Source organism: Ambystoma mexicanum, chromosome 10 (genome assembly GCF_040938575.1).
Source record: "Ambystoma mexicanum isolate Mex_15411 chromosome 10, UKY_AmexF1_1, whole genome shotgun sequence".
Lineage (NCBI taxonomy): Eukaryota > Metazoa > Chordata > Amphibia > Caudata > Ambystomatidae > Ambystoma > Ambystoma mexicanum.
This window is the reverse complement of record NC_090932.1, coordinates 1,573,079,405-1,573,093,575: the sequence shown is the minus strand read 5'-3', so window position 1 is coordinate 1,573,093,575 and position 14,171 is coordinate 1,573,079,405. Positions and strand designations below refer to the sequence as shown.

General features: G+C 44.4%; 1 protein-coding gene across 6 annotated transcripts in view; it reads left to right on the top strand.

Annotated features, from left to right (window-relative positions):
• CABIN1 (calcineurin binding protein 1) overlaps nt 1–14,171 on the top strand; it is a 1,968,820-nt gene that overhangs the window by 634,530 nt on the left and 1,320,119 nt on the right. For 4 of the 6 annotated variants that reach the window (XM_069619891.1, XM_069619889.1, XM_069619886.1 and 1 more), the window contains exon 22: nt 13,291–13,329. The exons of the other annotated variants lie outside the window; for them this stretch is intronic. In XM_069619891.1, the coding sequence (XP_069475992.1) occupies nt 13,291–13,329 (39 nt within the window). The remainder of the gene's footprint in view (nt 1–13,290; nt 13,330–14,171) is intronic. 6 annotated transcript variants of the gene reach the window in all.

Here is a 14,171-nt window from a genome sequence, read left to right as displayed (position 1 = left end):
CACCAAACAAATTTGTCAAACCACAAAAAGTTTTACATGGCAACATTGGACATGAAAGATTAATACTTTCATATTTCAATGCTGCCAGTGCACAGACAATAACTAAGGTTCATGCTAGAGGACAAACACTATCAGTTCAAGGTTGCCTCAGCCCCAAGGGTATTTACAAAGGTGCTGGCGGTAGTAGCTGCTCACCTGCGCAGACATTCCATTCCAGTCGATCTTTACCTCGATGACTGGCTGATAACAGGGGATTCGTACAGAACATGTCTATCAAACACCCAAAAGACGATAGATCTACTCTTCCGTCTGGGATTCTCAATAAACGAGAAAAAGTCCAGCCTAGACCCCAGCCAAGAAAAGAAATTTCTGGGGGCTCTAATTCGAACAGAAGAGGGCTTCATCTTGCCCTCCAACGAGAGGGTTCAAAACATGCTGTTCCAGATCTCTCACTATGTAGCCAGTCGCGAGGTGACTGTACGCAAAACCATGCGACTGTTAGGGATGATGGCCCCCTGCATTTACTTAGTCCCACATGGATGTTTGCGCATGCGCCCCATGCAAGAGTGGTCCAATGGTGTCAGGCCAGCGGACAATGGGGCGATCTAGTGGTTGTCTCGGCAGCCCTTGTTCTCTCTCTGCAGTGGTGGTCAAGGGAAAACCTCTTGAAGGGGAAAACCTTCACCACCCCCCCCCCCCGCAGTAGAAGCCACTCTCAATACCGACGCATCTCTGGTGGGGTGGGGTGGGGGGTTCACCTCCTTCTCATCACACGGTGCATAGTGTTTGTTCCCCAGCAGTAGCATCCAACCACATAAACCAGTTGGAGTTGTTAGCAGTGTTCAAAGGCTTTTCAGGCACAAGTATAGGGGAAGACAGTACTGAATCTCACGGACAGCACCACAGCCATTTATTACCTGAACAAACAGCGGGGCACACACTCTGCACGGCTATCCAAACTGTCCCAGAACATTTGGAAGTGGGCTCTCAAACACAGGATGTTCCTCCTGTCTCAACACGTTCCAGGGGAACTCAATCTTCTGGCAGACTTGCTCAGCAGAGACTTCCCTCTACCCACAGAGTACAAATGGCAATTGCGCAAAGACATCGCCTCCAACGTCTTCGCGGAATGGAGTTTCCAATCAACTTGTTTGCAACTCTGGAGAACGCACAATGCCCAGATTAAGCCTCTGGGTACCCCCATAACCGCTCCAAGGGGAACGGACTCTGGATAACATGGTCAGGGAAATTTGTCTATGCTTCTCCACCGACCATAATGGGTTGGGTATGTTCCTGTTTGGGACATAGCCAGTCTGATCACGGTGTATTAATTTATCAATGACCCTTCTCATTCTGTTTGCCAGGACAGCTGTACTGTCCTGATTCAACATTGACAGGGGTCTATATGAGCCACAATCATAGCCAGGCTTATTTGGTTTGGGAAGTGGTATTATAATCGCCTCTCTTAGGGACTCTGGTAGTCTTCCCACTTCTTATGCCTCATTCAGGCATTTCCAAAAGCAGGGGGAGCACCTAATTCTTGTACATATTATAAAATTCACTGGGGAGTCCGTCAGTCCCCAGGGTCTTGCTGGTGGGTAGTTGCATCACTACCTCTTCCAGTTCCTCTAGAGTGATTGGAGCGTCCAGCTCCTCTCGCTCTTCTGCGCTAATTTGTGGCAATCCAATGTCCTCCAGCGTTCCTCTTATTTCCCTGTAATCACTTTCCACTTCATCTCCATACTATAATAGTCTGCAAATTCCTGATTGACTCCTTCTTGGATGTCAACTATGCGCCCATTGTCCCTCGTTATCGTTCTGATCGTGGGTCTTGGGGTCTCGTTCTTGTATAGCCACGTCAGGGCTCTTCCAGGTTTGTCCCCTCCTGTATGCTGTCTCTCTATGTACTTTTTATAGTTGAGATTGCACTATCCCTCCCAATGTCCTGCGCATTTCTGTTGCAGCTTGAGAATTGCTTCATTGTCTTCCTTAGTATTACCTCCCCTTCTCAACGCTATTTCTAGCTCCATTTCCGCTGCTTGTAGTTCGACTAGAATCCTTCCTTGTAGTCCCTTGGATTTAGCTATGGCTATCCCCCTCACTACCAAATTTTGTGGGGCTGAATAGTGCAAATATTGTCTGTCCTGCCGATGGTGCGACCTCCATGCATCCTCGAACCCAAAATCCGTTAACAGCGACTGCAGTGTCTTAGCGGCTGGGGTGGGTCTGTCTATTTTGCCATATGATCTGTCTATTTTCGGGTTTAGTACGCAGTTGAAATCTCCTCCCCAAATCACGCCCCCCCCTAGGTACATGCTCAGTTTATTATTTTGGGTCCTAAAGTATGCCGCCGTGTCCTGATTCGGGGCATATGTGTTTATTATACATATTTCCTTGTTTTCCACCAGCCCTCTTACTATAGCCATCCTCCCATCTGCTTCAACTGTGGAGTGCAACAGCTGAAACGGGACATGCAGTGCAATCCAGGTAATCGCCCTCTAGCATAGGCCGAATATGTTGCACCTACAACGGTCCCCCTCCACTTCTTCCGGACCACCTCCAGCTTCTCTTGTGTGAGGTGAGTTTCTTGTATCAAGGCTATGTCTATCTTCTGCCTACGCAGATACATCATTACCTTATGCCTTTTTAAATAACTATTGAGCCCTCTAACATTCCAAGTAACTACTCTAAGGTCCCCCATGACATATTAGGATCCCGCTCCTCCCTCCGCTGCGCGTGTAGGCATTCCCCAACTTTGTCTTCCTCATTACATATAGGCTTGTTCCCCAACATAAACTTCCCTTAACTATAAACACTTCAGCTTCACCAACCGCCCTCCCTCCTTCCTCCCTTCCCAACCCCAACACTTCTCTAACACCCTCCCCTCACCCCCCTTCGCCAACTTACCCTCCCCCAACTGTTGCCCAGCTCCATCCCTGGATCTCAGGCACGCCCGCATCTAGCCGTTTTCCAGCAATTGCCGTACTCACGGCTCAGCAGGGAGGTTTGGCCCTAGTGGCGGCACTACTATTCTAACTCCTGGGGGTAGGTTATCTCCATCCTGTTACTCCTATTTTGTTCATCAATCTAAACACGCTTAACGCTGCCTATTTTTCTTTGTACAATTTATATTCCAGTCCAACGTATTTAAATGTCTCGTGTCACAGTTTCCCTTTACCATCTTTCCTAGCCGCCCCATTATTATCTGTCCTGCAGTCTCTGCCTCCCATACCCCACTCCCACCTCTTATCCAGCGTGGTTTGTTAATCACTTATCGTGTTCCTCTCGGCCTGCTCCTCATCTCCTTCCGGACAGCCATGTGTGTCAAACCATTTCGCCACGTCCTCCGGGGTATCGAAGTGCGCTTTGCCATTGTGTAAAATGTTTAGCTTTGCGGGATACAAGAGCATGTATTTGAATCCAGCTGTGCGCAGTCTACTCTTGATCGCGACATAAGTATAGTGCTATCTCTGCACCAGCATGGTATAATCAGGGTATGCAGTGATGGTTGCAGGAGCCCTTGTTATCATCCCTCCTTTCCGAAAGAATTTCAAGATCTTTTCTCTGTCCCTATAGTTCAGGATCTTCGCTATAATTGCACGAGAGGGGGCACCAGGTTGCGGTTTCCTCATCAGGGCCCTGTGCACGCGTTCAATTGCGAACCCTTGGGAGAGCTTGCTGGCTCCTATTTCTTGTATAATCATGTTCTCCACATAGTTCATGGGGTCTTGATCTTCCTCTCCTTCCAGCAGGCCGACGACGCGTATGTTATTGCATCTCGCTCTTCCCTCGGCCTCCCCCATCGGTTTTCCAAGTTGGCCACCTGTTGCTTCAGTATGTGTACTACTTTGGCATTATTCGTACTGGTGTCCGTATTAGTTTTCACCGCGTTCTCTAGGCCGCTTGTCCTTTCCGCAAGCGCCCTCACATCTTGCCTCAGCAGGTTGACCTCTATCCCCACTGCATCGATTTTGGTTTCTAGTGCGGTTCGTAGGTCTGCCATCGCTATTCCCCACAAGGTTTTCAGTTCCGTAAATGGCTGTTAGGATCAAATGGTCCTCTCTCTGTGAGGCTGCATCTACGGGTGCGACCACCGTAACTTGTGCTGGGGTGGTGGGGGTTTGCTGTGACTTGGCAAAAATGTCCATTGTGGGCTGCTTGCCCTTGGTCTTGCCTCCTTTTGCAGTCATCTTCCACCCTGTCGTTACCCAGGATCCTTTTCTCCAGCAACGTGCGGGACTTTGCCACTCCTCAGCTTCTTGTCTGTGGTTGCAGGCCCTCTGTGGCTCTGCACACTTTATATTTGCTTGTGCAATGTTCCTGTCCGCCGCATGGGGGGGTTTGCAGCTCCTGCTTCCTTAGGGTCTTATTTATGGGATCAATGTGTGCTCTAGCGCAGCACTTTTATAGTGCCGAGATCTTCCTCTGCCCCTCACGAGGCAGTTTCTGTGCACACCACGTACGCCATATGTTATCCTGTATAATGCACTGTGGACTTCTTCAGATCCTACGCCCCCAAGCAATGCGGCATTTTACCATGCGTGTTTCAATCCAGGGCACGTTTGTCTGTTGCAGGTATATATTCATCCCCCCTCTGGTGGAGGTGCCGTCCAATGGTGACTTTGCTGCTGTTGCTGCTCATTAATCTGGTCAGTGTGCTGCAAGCGGGGTCTCATATGTCATGCAGCACCAACCCAGACTGTGTGGCAGTCCTTACTTCCTCCTCCAGGGGCATGCTTTTCGGTTTTGTCTGCCTGTTGGATCTCCCCTGTACTTGTTTATGGGGGGTGTGCCTCTATGTGTTTGGTCCTCTATAACACAGTTAAATTGTCAGTATGTGCTTCCACAATGTTGCGCCCGCCTCCTGCCGCACACTTAACTCGACGCCCCAGGAACGTGCATCCACTTCATTTATCCTGGCGCTTCCCATTACACTGTTACCTTCTATGTTGGGTACGCTGTTGGCTCAGAAGGGGGAGCGTTGTCCTCTGCAGCAATGTAGCGTTGGCATATCAGCATACCGCCTTCTCCGCTACTTTGTTACTAGCGGCACTGCGCGACGCCCGTTAGCCCCCAGCACAGCGGTACACGTTCTTTTTCGTTTCGTTATCGGCGGTCCGCCGAGCCCGTCATTTCACTTCCCCTGCAGCCTAACCGCAGGATGCCACAGGCTCGCAGATCAGCTACCCGCGCTCGTGTGCTTCATGCAGGTTGAGCACTTCCCAGCTGATCCCTCCGTCGCTGCGCTTGGGCCAACCTAGGTTCGCAGCTCCCTTCAAGGGTGCGCTTGCTCTCTCCGTCACTTCTCCAGGGGGGTCCGCCACAATGCTTGTTCCGACAGTGTGCTCACTTTTATGAAGTGGCCCGTTCTGCAGCTTGGAGTGTTTCTAGTGTCCTGCCATTATTAGAGCGACAGCTCTCCTTGGTGCTTGCCTCTCTATCCAGAACAAACGTTATTCCTGGAGGCTCGTTTGTTCTGGGCCGGCCACCATTTTGAGTGCCGTCCAGCGGCTGCTATCGGGAACTTCAATGTTCCATAACTTTTGTTACAGTTGCACAATCTTCTCTCAGCGGCATTCGCTGGAATCAGCTACTATTCTGGGTTGCATTCATCCAATTTCAGCAGTAGTTTTCAGGTTTTAAGGGCATGCGTGTCGTCGGATCTCTGGTCGGATGCAGGAGCTCAGGAAAAGAGCAGCCTATTCCATGGCTGCCAAGCCACGCCCCTGTGTTCTGTGATTGTTCGTACAAATCTTCTGAGAAGTGTATGCTGCAGATGGGCAATCGATTGACCCTCACGTTATCCAATATATCCTTTGCTCTGCATTCAATTTCGGAAAAAATGGAAATCCGCAGCTCAAGAGCCATTTTCTTATTAAATTTAAATCCTTAGAAAAAACATGCAGGACTGTACTCTTAACGTTTAGCATGGCTGTTATTAGTTCAACCCAGAACGATACAAGAAGGCATTTATGGATTGTCCTTAAGATCTGTTAAATAAATATAAATAAATATTGCTATACAAAATGTATCACAGTAAGTAGCCCAAACATCACATTCCTTCGATAATAAAACAAAATGTACTTTTTAAAAAATGGCACCTAAAGCAAACCTGCATTGAAAACATGCACTACGAAAGATTACATTTGGAAACAATACTCTGTAATGTTATGTGCCATTTATGGAGATAAAAATGCATAGCACAGTTGATAATGGTTTAGACGTCTTAGAATAAAATAAGAATATTTAACATTGAGTATAAAGCAATAGAAAGTGGCCTAGCAGAGAACTTGACACTACAGAAACAATATTAAAAGTTGACTAAATGTTACTTAGAAGAACAGATGAGATGATTTAGCAAGCAAGGTAAAAAGTGGAGAGATGGCGATATCCGTTGTCTATTTCACAGATGTTTTCTTAGAAACTTCTAAAGTGTTTATAGAGGCTTACAGAAGTGGGTGTGTATGTGAATATGTGACATGTTCGTTCACACCCCCCAGGCCTCTGACAATGTTTGACAACCTCAATCCCGCCAGTGCAAGCCACTTGTGAGCACACAGGCACTGGTGTGAACTTCCATTTATACCGGAGGGGGATGGATGTCGATGAGGGGAGCGCAATAGGCCCAGTCAAATTGAAACATACATTTGTTAATTGCAGGGACATGGTCTTCAAAAGGGAGACGGGAGACACTGGGTCTGGGGGTGGCCATGTGTATAAGGGTCCCCATATGAAGGAACCCTTTGAGGTGTACATGGAATTCAGCACCTTGAGCGTTCCCATCCTCCCAGCCCCCTTGGGAGCGCACGCCCACAGGTGTGAACTCTCATTGATGGCAGAGGGGGATGGATCTTGATGAGGGGATGTGGACTTACAAAGCATTTCTAAAAACTGTTCAGATTAACACATTTTTATTTTGTTTATTTAGTTTGGTAAAATTGATGGAAATTACACTACAAATTGTACTGCTGCAGTTGAGGTACTGTCTGTATAAATCCAGAGTATTGTCCGTGGTCACTGGGGAATTCATCACGAATGACTCGAACCACACAGGCAGGAATTACTCGCTGAACACGATGAATCCACCATGTAAAAACATGATATTACACAAGCCTGTACGACCTGTGTAAGAGATACAGAAATGGTTTACTTGACTGAACCCAATAATTGCATTTATTTTGTTTGGACTACCTGGTAAAATGTAAGGCATTGTTATGCTTTAAAAAGTACCTTCTTGTGCAAAGTACTGACAGTACTTGTGATTTCAAGTAGAGAGCAATTCGAAATGTGAACACACATTCCAGCAAAAACAGTTTGGGAGATACTTCCAAGTGAAAGAAACTTAATTGTTCGGCCGATAAATCTAAAGATGAACACTTTGGTTTCAGATTAGAATTAGTAATTTATTCAATTTACAGAAATATTCCTTCATCAGTGATCCATGGAAGTTATATTGAGGCCAGGAACAACATATTTGGTTAGCCGTCTAGGTTGTCAAAAATGCAACACATATGGAGTGAACTATAGAGTGTTACTTGGCACCCCCAGACCCAGTGTCTCCCGTCTCCCTTTTGAAGACCATGTCCCTGCAATTAACAAACTGTAGCTCGAAGTTCGAGCATAAGGACCATCATCATGCAACTGAAGTCATACAGCTCGGTAATGCATAGCGGTCGTGTCTTCTTTGGCAATGTAGGACAAGCAGCTGGAGTTTTCTCTGCAACAGCAGTTCTCCACCAGAGTAGGCATAAGCTCACAACAATGGCAGGTATACCATTGGAAACATGTTGCATGTGAATGGGTTCAGGCTCCGGCGATTGATCCTCATGACTTTCATCCGATTCCACATCATCTCGACTTTTTTCTCTTTCAAGTATTTCCTCTTCTGAATATTCGGGCTCATACATGTAGGGCTGAATTGTTGCCATAGGTGCTGCATAGTGAAGAAGCACAGAATCAACAGTGAGGTCAATAAAAACTTAGTTGTGTGTATACAGTAAGGAAAAGAAGTTTCCCATTAACAGTGAATGTTAAAGAACGACAAGTGAAGAAACAGCCATGTTACAAAACACATTGTGAAAAGACAAGATTAATAGGCCCAAACTTTAAAAGTTCACAAGGACAGATTTTTAAATATGGTTTGGTAAAGATATTTGTACATGATCTAGGAAATGAAAAGCGACTACTGAGTTAATTCATTTTAGGCAGTGCAAGTACCTGTTCTCATGGTGTTGTACTTGGCGGATAGCTGAACAGAGCAGAAACAGTAGGGAAGCTCGAAATGAAATTCTTTTTCCTTCGTGTCAGTGAAACTCCAATGTTGTGGGATCAGAAAGGGTTTGTTTACATTTGTCGAGGAACGAGGCATCTTGGCATTCCTATGGAGACGCATCAATCGATTGCGCACAGAGTACGTTGGCATGAGACTTGCATCGGTGTTGTGAAATGTAGCGTGAGTGTCTAGTGTTGTCAGCGTTAGCGGCGGGTGATCTGAATTAGTGAGGACACTTGAATTTAGGGCGATGTATCAACTGTTAAGGTTAGCACAAGATGGCGGTACCCGAACGGTCATTTTCGCATGTGTTAAATTGCGAAAAACTTGTGAAGTTACATTGGAAATTTGTTTAAGAACGATAGATGTATGCTCGGAAATATATGCCCCATTGATCTGTACATTAACATTTCTGACCAAACTATATCCCTTTAAACCTGTGACATTTGGGCACTGGCCTCATTCACATTCATTTTAGGGCTGAAGTTCTTAAGAAAGAGGGAAATGGGGTTGGGCCAATTCTGACAATTTTTATTGCATTTTTTATCAATTACCTGATTACTATTGGTAAGTGATCTTTTCTCTAATCGTAAGTGTATATATGTGATATATGGTTCTTGATTGCAATACTTACCTGTGAATTTCTTCTTTGAGTATGTTCTTAAAGGCCTATTTACTGTATTTTTCTACATTGACTGTCTAACTTGAATTGAGTGTTGCCCTGTGTGGGACTTTCTGTAGCCCTAGACCACTCACACATTTCCTGAGGCAATCCTTCATAGACTAAGCCTTGACTGCTCATCCATCTACCTTGATTGTATTTTGGCTAACCTCTCAGTGTTTCACGGTTCATTATAACTAGGGTGGCCTCCTAAATTCTTCCCTCCACAGGAGTAATTTTAGCAATTCATCTTAACAGCGGCCAGTTATGGTAAATGTTCCAGTTTGGGTGATTGTTCACTTCTGTCAGTGAGCTGTTCAGCGGCTTGCTTACTGATGACCGGTTCGTTGTCATGGAGCAAGTTGCAGCATGTGGCATAAGCGTTGACGCTTGCTAGGGCCAGTTGTGCAGCATCGCATAGTGGTTTCTCTTCCTTGTAATGCCGGTTGGGTGTGCTAGTACGCAGCATCATTGGAGGCTCCTGTGGGCTGCTCTCTTGTTGGTCCACTACTAGGGATGCTGGTAGTTGTGGTTCCCGAAATAAACCAGAACATTTCCAGCATCTTGTAACATAGATATGGGGTCGTCATCAGTGGTACGATTGACTAGCATACTGGCACATAAAGAAGGGACAGGATCTGGGGGCCTCCCAACTGCCCCCTTCACCCTCTAGAGTAGGAGTGGCTGTGGCTGCCACACTAGTAGGCCTTCCACCTCAGGCTATGGGGCTGGATGTCCCCATCGCCTCTTGACAGGGTCCAACTGCTGACCCTGTCACAGAAAGTTGCAGAAAATCTTTCCTTACTCACTGTTATGATAGGTTTTCAGAAACATCCATGTAGATAAATTTGTGAGGCCATCCTATTCTAATGAACAGGGACAGACATTAATGTCTAGTCAATGTATCTGGGCAGTGTGACTGAATAGCAAGCCTTAGACTTAGGAGGGTGTGAGAGTGGTGAAGGATTCAGTTAAGCACACACAGAACACTCTTAATAGACGTTTGGCAGGATATATAAAAATACAATAATTTATGTTGGCCTTAGACAAACTCTTAGCAATGACAAAACACCAAAACACAGTTAACACTAAAACATTCACTACTATGATATACACCTTCACCTTGGTGTTCTCTGCTAAGAGCACTAACACTTCACTTTGTTTTAAAATACAGTAAGAATCAGTTATCAGAATACTGTAGACGTAGGAAAGTAAGTGAATAAAAAGAGTTACAAACACCATACTTAAACCTTAGACTAAAGGCGATATTCTTAAAACGCCCTTTCCTATCTAAAAAAGAAGGGGCCTAGTTCCTTTAGAGTTGCAGTTCCCAATAAAAGTATTTTCAGGAGGCTTCAAATCTCTCTTAGAAAGTTTGAGGCAACAGGTAGTTTGTAAGTATTCCAAAGTACATTAAGAATAGGAGGAAAGTTCTTAACGGACCCTCCCCCAAATCAACCACCTTAGGGCAGACCCAGGGGAGGATACCTGACCGAACAACACCACCACTCAAGGCAAGGCAGACGTATGGCCATGAATTTATGCCCGTAATCCCTATGGAGACTGGGTAGAGGAAGAGGAAGGGGGCAAAACCGGTACATTTGCTCACCCCCGTAAACAGATTCACCCAGGGACCACTGTAGTAGTCCCACGCCACTCACTAGATATGTGCTCACCAAAATAGTACATGGACACTTTGGGACTTAATCAGAATATTTAATCAGAATTTTAAATGTTTACCTTACTTTTAAAAACTGTATTAATGGTTTTTGAGCATTTCCCCACTTTAAAACTGAGAAAGAGATACTTGATCAAAACAGTGCATGCTGGTTAAAGGAGTCCCAGACTTCTCAACCATTGAAGAAAGGCATTTTCCAAAGCCACTGCATACTCAGTGCAGGAGTTTCAATACTGTGAGTGCCAAGTTCACATTAAAGATGAAGGCTAACCCTGACCACCTCATACGTTTTTAAAATAGTTCAATCTCCTTTTATAGTCTGTATTTTTATGCTGTGGAATCCTCACAGGGGACTCTGCAAGGTCCTGACCAATTTCTCCAAGCTTTTGTCCTCTGATATCTCCTTTGACTGTACCAGGAACTTTGACTTTTTTTCTTCCAAACCAACCGCTCCACCATCCAGAAACATTTCAAGTAACCCTATTGCGGATGCAACATCAACCCATCCCTGCTCCTCAGGTGACCACGTTACTGACCCGCAGCCAGCCTTCCACAGCTCACCAAACCCTGATAAATGTGATGCATTATTCACCAGATCCAAGAATTCTCCCACGATCCTTTCTCAGCAAGAATTGTTTAAATCCCTCCAGTCTGCTGTTGGGAAATATTTTCTTTTTGCTGCTTTCCCTCCGTTGACATCAATGGAACATCCTACTTTTTGCTATGATCTTAATCCTGTCCTGACTTTCGTAGGTAAGTAAAGCCTGTTTGCTTCATTTTCCCTGCTTGGCTCTCTATTGGGGGGCACTGGTTAGTCCCTAAAGCTACCAGTATGCAGGGACCCTGTCACCCTTTGTGGGATTCCTGCCAAATCTGCACATGTGTGGTACAACCAGGATGTTACCTGCCTTTTCCCCCTCATAAACACAAGTTGCCTACAGGCAGGCTGTCACATTAATTTCTATTGGAACTTTCTGCTCACCTGAAACTCTTTTAAAGTGATTTTGAGGGTCCTTACCTGCCGCTGAAAATTTTTCCTGTATCCGTTTGAGTCCAAGGAGTTTTTGGCCAAAGACTGGAATTTTTGTGTTTGCATGTGATTGTTATGCTACGCACGTTTTTTTCGCGGTGAATGCATATTTACACTAACTGTTTTTGGTAACATTGTAATTATTTGTCCCCAAAGTTTACTGCATTGGCAATTGTTGCTAATGTGTATCTGAATTTTTGGGTGGCATCTGGCTGGGTTTTCAAATTGCTTCCCTCCTCTGGAACACTCACTGTCATTTTTGAATTTACATTTCATAATACTATGTCCCAGAAGTGTAGGAATACTGTGGCTTTGTTTGGGATGACACTAGCAGGGGCTATGGGAATATTTTAACTGCTGTAATATCTGTTTCTCTTCTCTTCCCACCACTTAGCTTTATATTGTGTGTGCATACCCCCATGTAGTGAATCTACAGAATACAGGGGTGGCTGTCTATTATGTCAATGTATACATGTTGTACAGGCAATACGTGTTTCAAGTGTGTGTTATTGTGTCTGGTATCCATTTTCTCTCCCCGCCCCCAATTGTCAGTATATGTTTTGTGCATATCCTTCATGGACCCACATTTTAGTATAGGAGTTTGGAATAACTGAAGTATTCTTGCTGTGTGTAAAAGTACTTATGCAACTAATAGAGCTGTATATGTGTGTAACATAATACATGTGTATGTAATGTATATGGATAAGTGTGTGTACTAATTGTACCTTTGTGGCAGTCTATATCCCCTTCCTCGAGGGGTAACGGCTCTGGTACTTTATTAATTTAAGAGAGGTTTAACTTCCCCTTTGGGCCGAGTGCTTTGCCCGACCTTATGATGGGGGATTTTACTGCCTTTCACCAGAAGCTGTGCACAAACTGCCTTAATGATGTTCATTTTGATTAATAGGTTGAAGGACCCTACTTGTAAAGTAACCATTTCTGGCCCTTGGCCGAGGGTACCCGTCCCACCACTGGAAAATCAGTTAAAGATCTGGGTTTCACCATTGTCTCATCATTATCTCCCTCATGAAAAAAATGCTGTAGTCAGTGCTAGCTTGTTCAAGCTCCAGTTATGCTGCATATTCTCCTTCTTGGCATTTCATCTCTATGACCGAGCAATGCCTGTGAATGTCCTGCTTTCTTTTCTTTTTGGCATTGGCAATCGTCTATGCTTGGGTCTCAAATCTGATGAAATGTAACAACTCCAGCATGTCCAGACTACAGCTGCTAGAAACCACATGTCTCAAGCCTTGCCCTCCCTCCATTGGCTTCCCGTTGCTAAAAGAATCTCATTTATGCCAGCCTGCATTGTCCACACACCGCTACATTCTATGCTTTGAAATCAGTCCTTACACTCCATGTCCCCAATATTAGCAAGTCTATCCCCTGAAGCAGACTCTTTCTGTTTCTTTGAACCAAACTATAGAAGACCTTCGCATGTTCTCATAATTTTAAGCATATCTAACCTTTTCTTTGTACATTCCCACTGCCTGTCGTCGTTCACTTTGCTCTCATGAAGCCAGTCATTGGTTGTAGCACTGTACATGTTTAAAGATACCATTATAATCAAAATCAATTTTTAATTTAATAATGTGTCATGCTTAACATAAAAGCCTTTTACATTCTGTAAAATGTAAATTGCATTACAGATTTCCTCAACAAAAAAGACAAAGAAAAAAAGACTAAAGGTTGTATGAAAATTGAAAGGAACTTTTTTTAATAAAAACTTTAAATTCTAACTTTGTCCACCTTAAGTCGTTCTTCCCCTTCCATATCTTTCACTAATTAAAGCATATCATTCCAGAATCTATAGAATAAGTAATTTTATTGCTTCCTACAAGAAGTTTTTCAGTGCCAGATTTAACGCTATTTGGAGCCACTCTGGCATCTCTATCAATATATTTCCTCATTTAAAGTTTCAACATTCCTTTCAAATCTCCTGAAAATCTGTTTCAATTGGTCAAGTTCTTCCATTGCGGAATGGTATGCTTTATCATCTATCGTGGCATAACCTACAGCCTCTGGTTTCTGGGAATGTGGCATGTGGACCCCACAATTTATATTTACCTAAGTCAAAAGAAATGTTATTGTCTATAGTGGCATAACCTACAGCCTCTGGTTTCTGGGAATGTGGCATGTGGCCCCCACAATTTATATTAACCCCAAGTCAAAAGAAATATAACATAAACATGTGCCTGTAATTGCTATCAGGGGACAGACAGACCAATGTCCTGTTGTTTTTATCTGAGACTGAGGCAAGTGATTTTATATATTCTTCTGCATGTTTCTGTGATGATTCCTGCCCCAAAATGTTGGCCCTGGTTTCAACTGCAAACATTGCACTTGGAAGGAAAGTGACAAATCAGTTTTCCAAACAAAATAATGAAAGTGTGAAAAAAATAGCTGTACAAAAACACATAAAATAAGTACATTTGATAATTGCAATTTATAGTTGAAAAAAGGTTTCCTCCGTCATATCATTGATACTTTGTAACAGCATCCATTGCTTCTCAAGAGTTGTTGAAAGTGA